Source organism: Phyllostomus discolor, chromosome 4 (genome assembly GCF_004126475.2).
Source record: "Phyllostomus discolor isolate MPI-MPIP mPhyDis1 chromosome 4, mPhyDis1.pri.v3, whole genome shotgun sequence".
Classification (NCBI taxonomy): domain Eukaryota; kingdom Metazoa; phylum Chordata; class Mammalia; order Chiroptera; family Phyllostomidae; genus Phyllostomus; species Phyllostomus discolor.
Window position 1 is genome coordinate 61,558,473 of NC_040906.2, and position 18,043 is coordinate 61,576,515.

Here is an 18,043-nt window from a genome sequence, read left to right on the forward strand (position 1 = left end):
GATTCCATTTACCCAAACTTGATTTTGCATTTGTTTTTGCCTTGAAAGGACAATCCTGATGTATATTCCATTTTTCCTTCTATTCAAAAGATGTTAATTAGCCATTCTTCATTAAGCTTAGTATATAAGGATGCTTTAACTGGAATCAAATTTTAATACTCTGTGATCTCATTAACCCCAGCTTCCAACAAAATACTTAAAACAAAACTGCATGCATGTGAAGCTCAGTTATCCTTTCAATCCACTTTCTCTTATGAGCTGCCTGAATTTCTCCAAGTCCAGACTGCTTCTCATGTCATTGTCAAGTTCAGGCACCAGCTAGGCTGGACTTTTCTAAAATGGCAGTTGCCCTCATTATTTCTTAACAAGTTTTCATCTCAATTCCCTTTTCTTATGACTCAATTTCTAGGTATAACCTCAAAATCTTTTCCTCTTCTTTACTTGACTTTCAAGTTAATGATAGCTGCATATTCTAACTTTTTTTCTTCTTTAAGTATATTTTATTGATTATGCTATTACAATTGTCCCAATGTTTTCTCCACTTTATCCCCCTCCACCCTGCACCCTCTCACCCTCCAGTACCCCCCCACCACCTTTATTTCATGTCTATGGGTTGTACGTATAAGTGTCTTATTCCCCGTAACATTTTTCCCATTCTCCCCCTCCCCACTGATAACCCTCCATATGATCTCCATGTCTGTGATTCTGTTCCTGTTCTAGTTATTTGCTTAGGTTTTGTTTTTGTAGATTCAATTGTTAATAGTTGTAAGTTTGTTGTCATTTTACCATTCAAAGTTTTTTATCTTCTTTTTCTTAGGTAAGTCCTTTAATATTTAATATAATAAGGGCTTGCTAATAATGAACTCCTTTAACTTGACCTTATCTAGGAAGGACTTTATCTGTCTTTTCATTCTAAATGATAGCTTTGCTGAATAGAGTAATCTTGGGTGTAGTTCATTGTCTTTCGTGACTTCAAATATTTTTTTTCCAGCCCCTTCTTGCCTGTGAGGTTTCTTTTGAGAACTCAGCTGATAGTTTTATGGGAACTCCTTCATAGGTAACTCTATCCTTTCCTCTTGCTGCTTTTAAACTTCTCTCCTTATCTTTAATCTTGGCTAGCTTAATTATGATATGTCTTGGTGTGTTCTTCCCTGGATCCAACTTCTTTGGGACTCTCTGAGCATCCTGGACTTGCATGTCTAGTTCCTTAACCAGATTGGGGAAGTTTTCCTTCATTATTTGTTCAAATAAATTTTCAATTTCTTGCTGTTTTTTTCCTCCTTCTGGCACACCTATGATTTGGATGTTGGAGCATTTTTTAAAAATATATTTTATTGATTATGCTATAACAGTTGTCCCATTTCCCCCTTCACTCCCCTCCCCCTGCACACCCCTCCCACCCACATTCCCCCCCTTTAGTTCATGTCCATGCATCATAAGTTCTTTAGCTTCTACCTTTCCCATACTATTCTTGCCCTCCCCCTATTTTCTCTCACTGTCTATGCTACTTATTCTCTGTACCTTTTCCCCCTCTTTCCTCCTTCCACTCCCCTGTTGCTAACCTTCCATGTGATCTCCATTTTTGTGGTTCTGTTCCTGTTCTAGTTGTTTGCTTAGTTTGTTTTTGTTTTAGGTGTGGTTGTTAATAACTGTGAATTTGCTATCTTTTTACTGTTCATATTTTTTATCTTCTTTTTCTTAGATAAGTCCCTTTAACATTTCATTTAATAAGGGCTTGATGATGATGAACTCCTTTAACTTGACCTTATCTAGGAAGCACTTTGTCTGCCCTTCCATTCTAAATGAAAGCTTTGCTGGATAAAGCAATCTTGGATGGAGGTCCTTACCTTTCATGAGTTGGAATACTTCTTTCCAGTCCCTTCTTGCCTGTAAGGTCTCTTTTGAGAAATCAGCTGACAGTCTGATGGGAACTCCTTTGTAGGTGACTGTCCCCTTATCTCTTGCTGCTTCTAGAATTCTCTCCTTCATTTTTACCTTGGGTAATGTAATGATGATGTGCCTTGGTGTGTCCTCCTTCGGTCCAACTTCTTTGGGACTCTCTGAGCTTCCTGGGCTTCCTGGAAGTCTATTTCCCTTGCCAGATTGGGGAAGTTCTCCTTTATTATTTGTTCAAATAGGTTTTCCACTTGTTGCTCTTCCTCTTCTCCTTCTGGTACCCCTATAATTTGGATGTTGGAACATTTAAAGATGTCCTGGAGGTTCCTAAGCCTCTCCTCATTTTTTTGAATTCTTATTTCTTCATTCTTTTCTGATTATATGTTTTTTTCTTCCTTCTGGTCCACTACATTGATTTGAGACTCAGTTTTCTTTCCATCATTAATAGCTCCATGTGCATTTTTCTTCATTTCACTTAGTGTAGACTTATTTTTCATCTAATTTGCAACCAAAATCAACCAATTCTGTGAACATCTGGATCACCACTGCTTTGAACTGTGCATCTGATAGGTTGGCTATCTCTTAGTCACTTAAAAGTATTGGCTCTGGGCTTTGATTTGTTCTTCCATTTAAGCCATTTTTGTTTTTTTGGTCTGGTCACACCTGTTACATATGAGGGGAGGAGCCTTAGGTATTCACCCGGGTGGGTCAGCCCAGTCACTGTGTTGTGATGCTGTACGTGGGGGCGGGGTCAGAGAGGGAACAGGGTACTTGCTCTGCTCTCTGTTGGATTTCAGTCCCCTCTGCCGCTTCTCACAAGCAAATTGGGCCCATCTGGTGCTGGTTCCTGAGTGGGTGGGCTTGTGTACATTCTAAGACCCTGTGGGTGTCTCCACTGAACTCTCCTGTGAGGCTTGGAGTCTCTCCTGGCACTTCAACCTCCACAAGTGTTTTCAATCAGTGCTTTTAGGCTTTATTTCCCGGCCCTGGGGCCCTGGGTTGTGTGGTCTGTCTCACTGCCTGTTTTCACCTGGTTTATCTGAGCTCGAAGGTGTGACTAGGGACAGCCAGCTGCCTGGCGTGCCTCACTGGGTCTGTTCATTGCCTCCCTACCGGGGTCTGCTAGCTGCCACTTTTTCTTGCCGCAACCTGTCTCTGCCGGACACCGACTCTGCCCCTCTTACGGGTGTGAATGAATGGTTGTCGGGACTTCCGTACAGTTCAATTTTCTGTCTGTTCTGGTTGTGTCTTTGTTTCTAAATTTTTGTTGTCCTTAATTTTGGTTGTGCAAGGAGGCACAGTGTGTCCACCTACACCTCCATCTTGGCCAGAAGTGGATGTTGGAGCATTTAAAGTTGTCATGGAGGTTCCTCAACCTCTCCTCATTTTTCTAAATTCTTGTTTCTTCATTCTGTTCTGGTTGGATGTTTATTTCTTCCTTTTGTTCCAAATCATTGATTTGAGTCCTGGTTTCCATCCCTTCACTCTTGGTTCCCTGTATATTTTTCTTTATTTCACTTTGTATAGCCTTCATTTCTTCCTTTATTTTGTTACTGAACTCAGTCATTTCTGTGAGCATCCTGAATACCAGTATTCTGAACTCTGCATCTGATAACTTGTCTCTCTCCTCATCACTTAGTTCTTCTTTGGGAGCTTTGATCTGTTCTTTCATTTGGGCCATATTTCTTTGTCTCAGCATGCCCATTACATTGTAAGGGGCAGAGCCTTAGGTATTCGTCAGAGTGTGGTAACTCTCTTTGCTGCGTTGTGTCACTGTATGTGGGGAAGTGATCTGAGAAGGGAAAATGCTGCTTGCTCGCTTGCCTGGCTCTTGCCCCACTTTCTGTGCTCTTCTCTCACCTTCCTCATTTCCCACAAGCAGATTGTGCTCTTTTGGGTGCTGATTCCCAGGTGGGTGGGTCTGTGTACATTTTAGGAGCCCATGGGCCTCTCCAGTGGACTCTCCTGTGAGACTGGGAGATTTTTCCTGCTGTCACAACCCCCACAGGTTTTTACAACCAAAGTTTTTAAGGCTTTATTTCCCTGTGCTAAAACCCTGGGTTGCACAGTTTGTCTCGCTCCCACAGTTGTTTCTCCCAGCTAATCTGCTCACAGATGTGGGAAATCCTGTCTGCCAGCTACTGCCTTACAGAGCATCCTCTTTGCCCTGGCTTCCAATCTCCATCCCTCCTACCAGTCAGGGTGAAGGTTTTTTCTTTAACTCTTTTGGTTGTCAGACTTCCATGCAGTTTGATTTTCTGGCAGTTCTGTTGTTTTTTGTTTTCAAATCAGTTATCCCTCTTTTGGTTGTGTGAGGAAGCAAAGTGTTTCTACCTATGCTTCCATCTTGGCCAGGGAACTCTAACTTTTTTTTGGTTAGTACTTTACTACTTTATTTTATTTATATGAAATGTTTACAGTGGTTCCTATGTATTGGGGATATTTATATATTTTTTATTGTCTATATTCAATTTTCTTTACCTTGGTTCCTGTAAGTCAGAGAATACAGCTTTTACAATCTCCTCATCTTCTATTCCTACCTTCCCTCCATGTATATAATAAAATACACAAATAAATTTGAAACAAAAGCAAATTGAAGATATTAACTCCAAAGAACTTGACTGATAAATTACCTGTAGAGTTGTTTTCTAATCTTACAGCCCAGTATACCTTAGTACACAAGAAAGAGTATAGGCTTTGAAATCAGACAAACTAACATTGGAGTTCTTCTTTCCAATGACGAGATCTGTAGTCTCAGTTTCCTGCCATAAAATGGAGATTATAACAGTACTATTAGTGTTATTGAGAGGAACCAATTAGATGATGCATCTAAGGCACTTATCATAGTACCTGACAAATGATAAGCATATATCATCATTATCATCATCATCATCATCATCAAACCTAACTTATTTTTTCAGCATATACTTCTAAATCAATGATCCTTCCTCTTTATTGTCTGTTAATGGCACGAAGCTAGGTAGGCATAGTGGTGAATACCAAGAGTGTTAGGACTTAAGACCCTTCCTTCAAAGAACTTGGCATCTAGTTGAAATACAGGACAGACAGATTTGGTCTGTGCTAGAAAATGCAGACTGTATTTAATAGGATGTACCTGTTCCCCACAGCCTCCCTACCCCCACAGATGCAGTGGGTCCAGTGTGTGGGACCCACACATCTGCATTTTTAACCATTGCCCAAGGTAATCTTGTTGCAGATAATTCTTCATCAGACAATTCATAATATAGATGTAATTCTATGCAAAATATGTTAATATACAGGGGTGGTATTAAGACATTAAACAACAATATGGCATGGGGTATTGACCAGTCCTAGTGGAGACCTTAATGTCAGAGTTAGGTGTCTAAGACTTCTACCGCTGCTATTAAACTCTTAGCTTCTGGAATGGGAAGAGGTGTAGGGGAAAGAGAGAAAAGAGGCTAGGGCAACAAAGGGCACTCAAGGAGCTCAGGACAGCTGCTCACCAACCACCATGAAGTATTTCTTTATTGAAATACTATCAGATCATCAGCCTCCTCTATCTGAATCTGAACGCATGTATGTCCGTATGTGTGCATGTAATCCCTACACTCCTTGGATTCTTGAATTAGATGTCATATTTTTTTTGCATCATTTTCTCTTTCCATTTCTGTCTCTAAAAAGTGTTCTTGTTAAAAATAAATAAATAAATACCAAAAAGATTAACATGTATTGCATATGATCCAAATACTAGGAACATTTTTTTAAACTACAATATTCTCCTTGAGGTTCTGCTAAGAGCACCGTCAACATCCATTGTCACTTTCAGCCAATTGTGGTCTCCCAGGTGGAAGCCTGGGTTCAGTGGTGCTCTGGCCTCTCGATCTCAAGAATATCTATTTGTTCAGCTTCCTATAGCTCAAAGGCTTCCTCTGCTTCACAACCCACCAGACTCTAGCTCTCCTGACCTTTGCCACATCAGCAGAGAGCATGTTGATTTGTACAGTGCTAAGTTACAGTACCAGTTTTCTCCCTTTCTTGTCTTTCTTTTCTTTTTTTGGTCCCTGTGTAGAGTTTGGTTTCTACATAGTATTTCTGGCCAACATAACTCAAAATGATGTGTCAGAGACTGAAATTTTAATGAGCTGATAGCTCTTTCCTTAGAGTCAATAGTGGATAAGACAGACAGGAATGAGTGGAATAAAATAAAGATTTATAGTTCTGTATCTCATCTTTCTTACACAGGATTATTTTTAATATCTTGATGTAAAATGATGCTGCCGTTTTAAAATGTTGATTGTAAGTGAGTGAAATTTAAATCTAGCATTAGCAAACACATACACAAACACACTAGCAGTGAAGGATGAGATAAAACATCTGTCACTGTTGATCCTCAGGAACAAGGATGGTTTATGAGGATCTCTCTGGGTTTGTTTCAAGGCAATTCTGGGCCATGCTAGGTCCCTCCTGGCTGTATGTCATACACAGCTAGAGAGTCATGCATAGTTAGTATGAGATATTTTTAGGATATCAACCTCTGGAATTATCTAATTGACGTTTGTACACTTGGCAATGTATGGAGGAGTCGGGTGAGGGCAGCTTTCCACCTAAGACCAGCAAGATAAAGCCTTTGTAATTGCTTATGGTCAGGATTAAAAAATTACATAGAGGTTTTTAACCAGGAGTTGAACTCCCCACTGGTAAGGACAGACTTGGAGGACAAGGGAGAAAGTGGGGTGTTAATTAGGACCCCAGTTTTCTGATATGCATAACTATTAATTGCAGATACAGATTTGGAAGAGAAAACCAACCATTCAGGTTGAGACATGAGTCAAGTGACTGATGGCCTTGACAAGATATCCTCTAGCTGCCAGACTGAGTGGCTTAAAAAGTAAATGGAAAAATGGAGAAGGAGGGAACACTTCCCAAATATTCTGTGAAGCCACTGTTTCCCCAGTACCAACACCAGACAAAGACATCACAAGAAAAGAAAGTACAGATCAATATTTTCATGACTACAAATGCAAAAATTTTCAACAAAATTCTAGTAAACAGAACCCAGCAACTATAATATAAAAAGAATTGTATACTATGACCAAGTGGAATTTATCCCCAGAATGCAAGATTGGTTTAAAATCTGAAATTGATTAATGTAATACCCATATCAGTAGGATAAAGGATAAAAACCACATGATCATCTATCAATAGAGAAAATATTGACAAAATTTCACATTCCTTCCTTCAAAAAAACTAAACCGTAATATCCTCAACTGGCAAAGAGACTCTATCTAAAAAACAAAACAAAAAAAACCCCACAACCAACATACTTAAATGATAAAAGACTGAATGCTTTCCTCCTAAGATCAGGGCTAAGGCAATACACCTGGGACAATAGCAAAGCTGTGTCCTTAGGAAAGAAAAATAAGAAAATATTAATAGAGAAGGAGTGGTTGCATCTCAGGCATAGTCCATGATAAAATCAGTGCTGATGGAAAAATACTTCAGTTCATTTAAAAAGTGGTGTAATTTGGGAGGGGGGAAATTACCTATTTATAACATGTGAAAGATTTGGGTAATTTTTCATCAAGTAATAGGAGATTCACAGATATATACAACACAGTTGCTTCCCTCAAGGAGTTCATAATTTAGCAACAGAAGGGGTCATACGAAGGCAATGAAAACTGCAAAGAAATGTAACAACATAATTCTAGCCCTTATATTTAAATTTTTCAAGGTAAGTGTACATGAGATACTAGCCTTTAATGTTGCATTTTCAGTGGCTTGGAAAGAGAGATTAATTATATATAAAGAAGCAAAAGACCTAAGAATAAATACATGCAAAGACCCCAGGCCAAGATGGAAGCCTGCACCAAGTGGATTCCTAGGGAGCAGTCTCTGAGGCAGAGATTGATGAACCTGCAGGGGGTTTCTTGGGGTTCGATACATGTGGAAGGAAGGATAGAGAGCACTGGCAGGGTTGGAATGCGGGCCTGACTGACCCTCTGAGGTGTTCTCAAGCTGGATTTGCCCCCTGTTGGGAAGAGAGGGGCCTTCTAACCCTGCCCTGGTCAGTCATGGTTTGTTGCCTGCCTTTGGGAAGGAAGACTGACATCAGGCAGAGAGAATTCAGCCAAGGTGGTGCTTGAAGATGGCTTAACATTGAGAGGTATCTCCTGGCATCTGGGGAAGTAAGGCCTTCAGTCGTGAAGGGAGATCAGGATAGCACATCACACCACCCTGGTCCAGGGTGGCATTTCCACTCCTTTTGTTACCATACAACCCTCCAGTAAGATTCATGGAGTGACTGATATACAACCCACATAGAGAAGCAGAGAGAGGACTTGTGTCTGCCTGTGCAGAAGTACAAATTCTTATATTTCAGTTAAAACCAAATTTCAATGACAAAATAAAGTTGTTGGAATATGGGCACCTGTTGAAAACATTTGATTAGAAGTTTTCTTACAATTAATCTGAATAATTGGCAAAGATAATCCAAAACCAAGGGAAACCGAAGAAAACTGGGCTATGTAATTTGCAGTACAGATAGAATCACCAGCAAGCTTCTCGCTTAACTTTTTAAGGTGTAGAATTCAACCAATCTACTGCAAAAGGTTGTGTCCACAGAGCTCAATCCATGTCCTGTGAAAGGACAGGACCAACTCTTGCCACAAATGGGAACAAGTTCATTTGAAGTGTCTTTCAGCCAGACCTTTTCTTATTAGAGGGCTGTGTCCTAGAGGCTTGTAATTAGGACTCCTAGTCAAATCTTTCCCCAGGGCAGGAGATGACAGGCAGGTATTCCTGCCTCAATCTTGGTCCCGGATCACCCCTTCTAACATCCTCTCCCTAAATTCCCCTTCTCACACCTTACTGGCCTTCTAAAAGCTACTCAGACCTCTCCTCCTAGGAAGGCCTTTGACTTTTTTCTTTTCAGCTCATGTTTCCCAGGGTTTGCTTCGTGAAGCATCTGCCTGAAAATCAGGAGTGTGTTTAATGCAGGTTCCAGAATCCCACTCCAGCCCTCCTGATTCAGAATCTCTGAGCTGAAAATATGGAATCTGCAATTTTTTTTACAGGCTGGCTAAATGATTCTTATGCACACTTTAATTGTAAACATTCCCCACTCCTCCCTCATGACCTCAGTGGTCACAAGGGATAAACTCAGGTCTGATGATACTGAGTGTGTTGTCCACCTTTGGCAGGGCCTAGCATTTTAACTGAAGACAGTTTCTAAGGATTCAAGTTCAGTCAGGAAATTTCAGCCACCGGGGCAAAGCATAAAATGTGGATTGAGGTATAAAATGATGTCTGAAAATTTTCTTCTTTGCTCTTCCTTTTCATCAGTTTTACTTGGTGAGAACCTTGTTTTCTACCCTTTCACAATTTTATATCCTTCTATAAATACATGTATCAGGAAACTCCACAGACAACCTTGGATTTATATGCAGCATAATATTTTCTGGTTAACTAACTCACTTATATATGTAGACGTGAAAACAAACATTCTACCTTTGCAAGGCCATTGAACTATTGTGGGAAAGGAAAGCAAAAAAAATTATTGTCAAATAAGTTTGAAGTACACTAAATTAAAATCAAGCTGTTTCTTTACTACAGAACTTCTCAGAGCCTTTAAGACACTAATGTACCTTATGAATTTCTCAGAGGAGGCTACAGAGGCATTGTGTCCTGGATGTTCCTGGGGAACTCTACAAGTTATTATTCTGTGGATCACTGGGGAAAGGCTGTTCTAGATTTTAGCAGATCACCATCCATCACTTATACTCATGCTGTAGCGTAGGTCACAGTGAAATTCTCTGGCTGAGTTTAATTTCAGGTAATAATTGTAACTGCTTTGTTCACCTTGGGTTTTGATTTAAACTTTTAGCAAAAGCATTCAGATTAGGTCTTCATTTTCAATGAACTTCAGATTTCAGATCCATATTTCATTCTTTATTAAATCTACTTTTAAACATACTATGCAATCATTGGTCGATGTTTTACAATAGATTTTGCTTCTCTTCCTTTTGGCTGAAACAACTTTTTAAAACTGTCGATTTTCCTGTTCTCAATTTTTATTGAAAAGTGTGTTCACCACAGACTCATATTTTAGCTCTATCCCTTTTATCTCTCCCTAACATTTTGGTATTTGGAGGGGGACAGGCTTTGAAACAACTATTGCATCTACCTCAGATAAACCTTTAAATACACACAGCTTTTGGTAGAAAGTTCTAAATGATGGCTTTTTAAAGAACTCAGATGTTATTTTCACAAGTACTTCACTTCTATTCCCTTCTCTTAAAAATGTTTTCTATTATTTTTCCAGAAAGGAGCTGAGCTTCTTTATCAATAATTTCTAGAATTTCCTTTAATTCTTGAAAGCATTTACCAGTGGGATAACAAGGCAGATTTCATCACAGAGACCTAATCAAGAATCACTAAGGCACTGAAGTTTTAGAGGTTCCAATTTGGAATCATTCCATTCAAATTCCTCTTAGAAGTATATTGCTGTTCGATAAAATAAGACTATAGTTAATGTTTTGATGGATTTTGTTTACAGCATCCACAGAGGTGGGTTGTGATGCTGTCTGGGAGAAGGATCTCAGTTCACACATTTGCTACCAGTTCAACCTGCTTTCTTCTCTCTCCTGGAGTGAGGCACATGCATCGTGCCAGATGCAAGGAGGTGCTTTACTAAGTATTGCAGATGAAACTGAAGAAAATTTCATAAGGAGTAAGTAGGGGGACATTGATACTGATACAATTAAAATGATTTAACCATTATGTCCAAGCATGCAAAGGTATGTTCTGAAAAAAACGTTCCTTGGAAAATATTTTTCTTTTAGTAGTACAATCCAAACTTATGTCCAGAATTTTGACTTGAACCCCAGGCTGTTCAGTCTGGCACCCAGCGGTCCTTATCTTCTTCTCCTTGGAGAAGAGCAGCTGAGGCCCCAGCAAGGGACCCAGAGTTTGCAGCTTGAGCAAGTGCCTGGATCACACAACAACCTAAGTTTCAAAGTCTGCTAGAGATCTTAGCCATTCATTCCCCATTGAGAAATAATAGTCATTTATCAAGTAAAGTCTTTCCTATTACTAACTGTGTGCAGGTACATAGTAGGCCTTCTGGTGGATTCCAAAGAACTAAACATTTAGTTAGAAAAGCAAAAGCACACATATGGTAACTAACACTATAAGAGAATGATATAAGATGTCAAAAGAATTTTGATGATGAGCTGGGTCTCGTGTCTTACCTGTCACCTAAAGTCTCCTCTTACTCCTCTTTTAAAGATTAAATCTATTTGTATATGTGTACATACAGCTTTTTAAAATTTTTGGAAACATTTAGAAGTGTCACAAAATTAGTCACTTTCATTAAAAGTTTCTGACACTTTTTTTCGAATTTTATTGCATATGTAGTACATGTTTATTCTAGAATAATTAAAAAATTTCAAGTATACAGAAAGAAAAATAAGTATCCCATGATTCCACAATCTGGATAGAAACATGTTTTTCAACTAAAGCACAAATGCATGCAGGTATGCATAGTATCTCTGACAAATGGTACTGAATAACAATAGGAGGCAGCTATTTCACAGTGGTTAGGAGCAGGGACCCAAGAGACAGCTGCCTGGGTTTGAATCCCATCTCTACACTTACTAGCAAGGCTACCCAAGTAAGTGGCTGAACCTCTCTGTGTCCCAACTACCTTCCTCTGTCAAAGGGGAATAATAATAATGCCTACCCCTTGGCAGTGTGGATTACATGTTATGATGCATGTGAAGTCTTAGAAAAGTGTCTGGTACACACAACAAACATTCAATATGTGTTATCCATTTGACAGCCACATACACAGTTTGGTAACACACTTATTTATCTGTACATAATGAATATCTGTCCATGTCTATAACATAGATATACATAGATAGGAATAAGTAGGTAGATAGATATAATTCTTTACTGTGTTTTTATTTGTTACTATCATAAGCCATCCCTGCACACAACTTTGTGCATAGATTCCAATTATTTTTCTATAAGTTTGTAGAAGTAGATTCACTGAGTAGAAGCAGAAGTACACTTTAATGCTTTTGAAAATCATTAATGTCTGCAAGAAAGATTTAACAGATGCATAAACAGTGCATGCCTGCTCCTTCCCCCACAGACATGCAAAAGTGGAAAATTATTCAAAACTGATTTGAGTCGTATTTCAGAAAAACACTCATTTTCAAAGTCATTGTTAGCAAGTAATGATTTTCATAGAAAATTTTGCACACTGCAGATGAATGACAATTGTTATCTGTCTTGACTCCAGGAATTCTAATAAGAGGGCTTGGACTTACTCATAAAACTTAAATAACAATTAAAAAATACCATAGTGTTTCATTTAAATACCACAATCCTATAATTAGACTTTGGGGATTGTTTAAGAAAACAGAAGTCTGTTCATAAATAGGGAAGCCCATTCTGATCAAGGTATTTTTCGATGACAATAGGCTAGTGTTTCTTGCTAATCACTAATGAACATTAACTGTGGTATAAGGAATTATCCAAGCTGTCACAAATGCCAAGAAATATCCAAAAGAATTTAGGTTTGAGTTTGTTATTATAGAATTATGAGCCAATTTAATTTTAAAAGTAAAATAGACTGTTTGGGTGCCTTTAAACATAGATATAAATTGCACAATGATTTTTAATGTATATTGTTAATTACACAGAGGGTATTCAAAATAATTCTAAGATAAAAATAATAAATATTTAAATATTTTAAGTAGATTATTTGAAATTACCACTTGGTACCTACCCCCATACAAAATGTGAAAATGTCTCCATCTTGTGAGTCCATTTTCCAGCCTGCCTCCTCTCATTAGGATGTGATCTAATCAAAGCCATTGAAAGGACTAACTTAATCGACATTAGGAAGAGGCTCTGTATTAATGCCTCAGGGATTTGGAAGGGCAGGGCCCATGAATGTTATGCTGTTTCTGTTTAGTGTTTCCTGGGCTCTCAGAATTATAAAGCACCTTTTTCTCTTTCCTTATTGAGTTAGATTCTTCCAGCTGTTCACTATTGTATTGAAGTATGCGATCACAGAGTAAGCTGCATCCTTGTTGGTGAATATGCTGACCTCTACAACCTGGGTGACCATACAGTGGACATCCAAACTGAGACTCTTTTGAGAGTAAAAGCAGCTGCAATTCATAATTATTCTGGAACTACCAACATAAACCATGAGCTTTCCAGGCAAATTGGGACATACAGTCACCCTATTTATAACTCTTATCTGTCAGAGTCTCCATGTCAGGCAGGGGCCCTGCATCTGGTGCAAATAAATTAGCGTTCAAAGCAGGGAACAATGAGAGAACAAGGCTCTCCTCTTTTTCCCTGTACTTTTTTAAAATTGCACTTTTTGAAAAATGCTCTCCTTTATAGATGGAAAGTTTAAATGGGTAAAGAGGGTCAAATATATGATGATGAATAGAAACTAGACTTGTTGCAATAACAGAGAGAGATATCAAATTATTAGGTTGTACACCTAAAATGCATACACTGTATTAATCAATGTTACCTAAACAAACAAAGAAACAAACAAATAAGATTAAATGACAATATTTGAAAATGTCACAAAATTAGTCAATTTCACAAAAAGTTTCTGACAGTCTTTTTTTTTTCCACAAATTTTATCATACAAGTAGGACACGTTTATTCTAGGATAATTTCTTAAATTCGGGTGCATAAAAATTGAAAAACCACGAAAGATTTTTCTTCATTCTGAAGTTTTGATAATCATATTTTTCTACACAAGCATGTCAGTGCACATGTTTATACACAGCATTTATAACCCGAATGGCACTGAGGGAAACCAGGAGGAGCTGTGGCACAGTGCTTAGGTATAGGAGCCACGGAGCCAAACTGACAGAAAACAGCTGAAGACTCACCTTACGTTCCAACCTGCTGTGGACCCCTCTGGATCCTCTGGTCACTTGAATCCAGACTCCTCAGCTGGAGTCCTGAGTCTCCAAGCTGAAGTCACCAGTCACATGCAGCAAGAAAAGAAAGACTTCCCAGAGCGGCCCTGGACACTTCCTCCTCACCCTATAGAACCCTTAAGGGCACACAACCAGGTGGTCTCTGATTTGTAGCCATGCACCCTTGGATGGATTGACAACCATGGAGAGGCCGCATTTATAGACGCTTAGATAACACTTCAGAGCTGCCATCAGTGAGCCTGCGTGTGGGAGGCTGCTGTGCTTCTCCAGGCAGGAGAGGCTGGCTTTTTACTCTGAAGCACCAGGGTGGGGTTAGTAGCAGTTAAACCCTTTTCTGTCTTTGACTGGAGTTAATTTATGACCCTGTGCTCCAGGAATAGAAAAACAAGGAAGAAGCATAACACTGGGTTTTTTTTGAAACTCCATATTTCTGTTCATTTCAGAGCACTTAAGCAGGGAAACAGTGGAAGTGTGGATGGGTCTGAATCAGCTGGATGAGCACGCAGGCTGGCAGTGGTCTGACCGATCACCACTCAACTATCTGAACTGGAGCCCAGGTACCTACCTGCTGCATTTGATTTACCTTCAACAGGTGGCCCCTTCTTTTGGGCGGGACAGCAGCTTTGCCCACACACTTTTACAAGGCATATTATTTTGAAAGTAGCTTACAAAAAATTTTAATCCTGACTTAATTCCTGTAATGCTTTTCCTGTCAAGAAAATGGAGGCCAAGAAGGTAAGCTAGGTATGTATTTAGCTAAGGTTGTAGGAGGATGCGGCTCAGAACCAAGATTCTAGTCAGCTGTCTTAAAAATAGCCACAAAAAGCAAAATATTTCTTTACTTTAAAACAATAAAATCAGCTGCTGCCTACTTTGGGCAGTCATTTTCTTGTCATACCTGTGCTCAACTGCAAAATCTTAAGTATAATAAAATATCTTAAAGGATTTACCATATATGCCAAAGAGAAGGTTGTTTCCTTGATGCTAAAATGACATTTCAATATATATTAAACTAACTGATTTTGCTTCTAATATCAAACACTCACACTGTATTTCAGAAATAAATTTTGACCCATTCATTGAATATCACTGTGGAACATTTAATTCGTTTATGCCAAATGCCTGGAGAAGTCGGGACTGTGAGGCCACCTTACCTTATGTGTGTAAAAAATACCTGAACCACACTGATCATGAAGTAGTTGGTAAGTGTTTTCATTTTAAGTTGTTCTTAGGAGTTGCTTACTTGTCCTTCCAATGTATTTAAAGTCCTCTGTTTTTGCTAATAACTCATAGTTTACATTTAGCTAAGGCTAACTTTATAATTGTAAGAATAAACATGTGTAACAAGATAATACCTGATATCTAAAAGTCACCATGAATATAACAAATGCACTTAGGTTTTTACTAAAAGCTAAAGCAAAGTAACCTAAGCATATGAAAATATTTTCTTCCTCTCTTTATAAAAAATTTACATTTGTAGTCACTCTGCACTAGAAAAACAAAATGTACTTCCTTTTCTATTTTAGTTTTGAGTTTTATTGATAGTTGCCCTAGAAATTAAATGTAAAAAGGAAAGAGGACTCATGGACAACAGTGTGGTGATTGCAGGAGGTAAGGGGGTCTTAGAGGACTGAATGGTAATGGGAGAAGAATACCAAAAAAAGTAAGTTAGAAAACAGTTGTATAAAATTCTTTACTTCATTGATTTCCTATCACATGCCATATCTCTTAATAGTAACACATCCTCTTCCTGAAATAACACACAAAACTTTTAGGTGTAACTTAAATACAACCTAATTACAGTCTAGCACCTGGAAGCCCAATTACTTCTGTTCTTAAGATCTATTACTTCTTTTTAGTTTCTGTGAGAATTAATGTCTTAACAATAAAAGTAGAGATAAAACGTAATGTTAAAAGAATCATTACCAGCATAATCAGAAACAACTCTCTATTATTTAAAAAATATTATTCCTTATAACTAAGCTTTAATTTTTTATTTCCCTTTAAGTAGCTAAAGGGTACTTACTGTATTATAGAATATGGGAACAGGGTTACAGGAAGCATCTTGCTGTTTTTCTATATAGAGATGTTTTCATTATTTCAATAACATGCTGAAATTGCTACCACTGTACTTGCTCTTACTCTCCCTCTCTTCCTGTCTTTTTCCTTTCTTCATTACTTACTTCTTCATTTTTTCTTTTTATTTATGTTCAAATACAGTTGTCTCCATTTTCCCACCACCACTTCCCCCCGACCCTACCCACCCCCACCTCCTATCCTCAATCCTACCCCCCTTTGGCTTTGTCCATGGGTCCTTTATACATGTTCATTTATGACCCTTCCTCTTCTTTCCCACATTATTTCCCTCCCCTCTCCCCTCTGGTTATTGTCAGTTTGTTCTTTATTTCAATGTCTCTGGTTATATTTTGCTTATGTGTTCATTTTGTTAATTAGGTTCCACTTATAGGTGAGATCACATGGTATTTGTTTTTACTGCCTGACTTACTTCACTTAGCATAATGCTTTCCAGATCCATCCAAATGTTGTCACGAAGGGTAGGAGTTCCTTCTTTCTTTCTGCTGCATAGTATTCCATTGTGTAAATGCCACATTTATTAATCCACTCATTTACTGATGGGCAGTAAGGCTGCTTCCAGCACTTGGCTATTGCAAATTGTGCTGCTCTGAAACTGAGGCACATAGGTTCTTTTGGACTGGTGTTTCAGGATTCTTAGGGTATAATCCCAGCAGTGGAATTGCTGGGTCAAAAGGCAATTCCATTTTTAGTTTTCTGAGGAAGTTCCATACTGTTTTCCACAGTGGCTGCACCAGTTTGTGTACCCATCAACAATGCACTAGGGTTCCCTTTCCTCCACAACCTCACCAGCACTTGTTTGTTGATTTGGTTATGATGGCCATTCTGACTGATGTGAAGTGGTATCTCAGTGTGGTTTTAATTTGCATCTCTCTGATGGCTAGTGATGCTGAGCATCTTTTCGTATGTCTCTGGGCCCTCTGTATGTCCTCCTTGGAGAAGTGTCTGGTTTTTTTTTTTCTTATGCCCTCTTGCACTCCCTCCTTCCTCTCTTCATTTCTTCTGTTTTATTTACTTCCCAGACCCACTAACTGAGGTCAGAGACCAGAAATGAGGGTAGTTAAGCTAAGTTTGTCTGGATTCAATTATATCATTTCAAGTTCAACAAATTTTTTAGATGACCTAGTCCAGCATTTTCAAACCGTGTTTCCAGGATCCTCAGGTTCTTTGCTCAACTCCACCTTTGCTTTAGTCAGAGAGACTCCTGCTTTGTCTTTTTATCTTTCCTTTAGTGAAATTTAAGGTCCCATTTTTAAAAGGGTTCTGTGATTCATTTTTTAAGGTTGAAAACCACTTGGGTGAATGATATCTAAATGTCCTACATTCTTTAGCTGTGATGCTAATTGCTGTCAGAGTTCATAGAAGCAATTTTAAAAGAAATGTCTTATTTCCCAAATAGCAATAGAATTGTAACTAAATTAGTCCTTAAGGGAGACACTCAGTTGTGGTTCATCAAATAAAGTAAAAACTCTCTCACCAGGTTGGGAGAAGCTCCTGGAAGAGGAAAGCCAAAACTGCATGCATACCATTGCTTTCCCCTCCAGTGACAAAGCATCATGATACTATTATCCTTTAAATCTAACCCAGAGTTCATATGAATCCAGAGAGACACGACAGGTTCTCTGCATGACTCTCAAGATGAAAGCTTTGTCATCTCTACTGAGGGATTGGCCGGAGTTTCAGACTCTTTTCACCTGAGGATGAATACTGTACATAACATACCATTTAATTTATGGCCCATAATACTCCTTTTTCAGTGTGAAAATATTTTTAAAATGGAGAACGCTAACTTGTAAATTTTATATCTAGCCCTGACTCTCAGCTTTGGCTATTTGACCTTTACCAAATTTCCTTACCGCTTTGTGCCTTAGATATTCCATTTGGAAAATGAAGCACTGAGATTTATTGTATCTTAGATCTAGATCTGGATCATAGATTGTATTCCTCTGAACTCTGAAGATCTAAAATCCTATAATTTATATGTTACTGTTTCATATGTTTTCTATTTTTTAAAAAATTTAAAGTAATCATATTCTGTGGTTATATTTATTTTTATATTAAGAGTAATGAGTAATGGCCCTGATCAGTAT

General features: G+C 38.4%; 1 protein-coding gene across 2 annotated transcripts in view; it reads left to right on the forward strand.

The window, feature by feature from the left end:
• Positions 1–18,043, forward strand: part of PLA2R1 (phospholipase A2 receptor 1) — a 106,241-nt gene that overhangs the window by 20,982 nt on the left and 67,216 nt on the right. For both annotated transcript variants that reach the window (XM_028510129.2, XM_036023402.1), the window contains exons 4-6: positions 10,433–10,606; positions 14,303–14,416; positions 14,918–15,061. In XM_028510129.2, the coding sequence (XP_028365930.1) occupies positions 10,433–10,606; positions 14,303–14,416; positions 14,918–15,061 (432 nt within the window). The remainder of the gene's footprint in view (positions 1–10,432; positions 10,607–14,302; positions 14,417–14,917; positions 15,062–18,043) is intronic.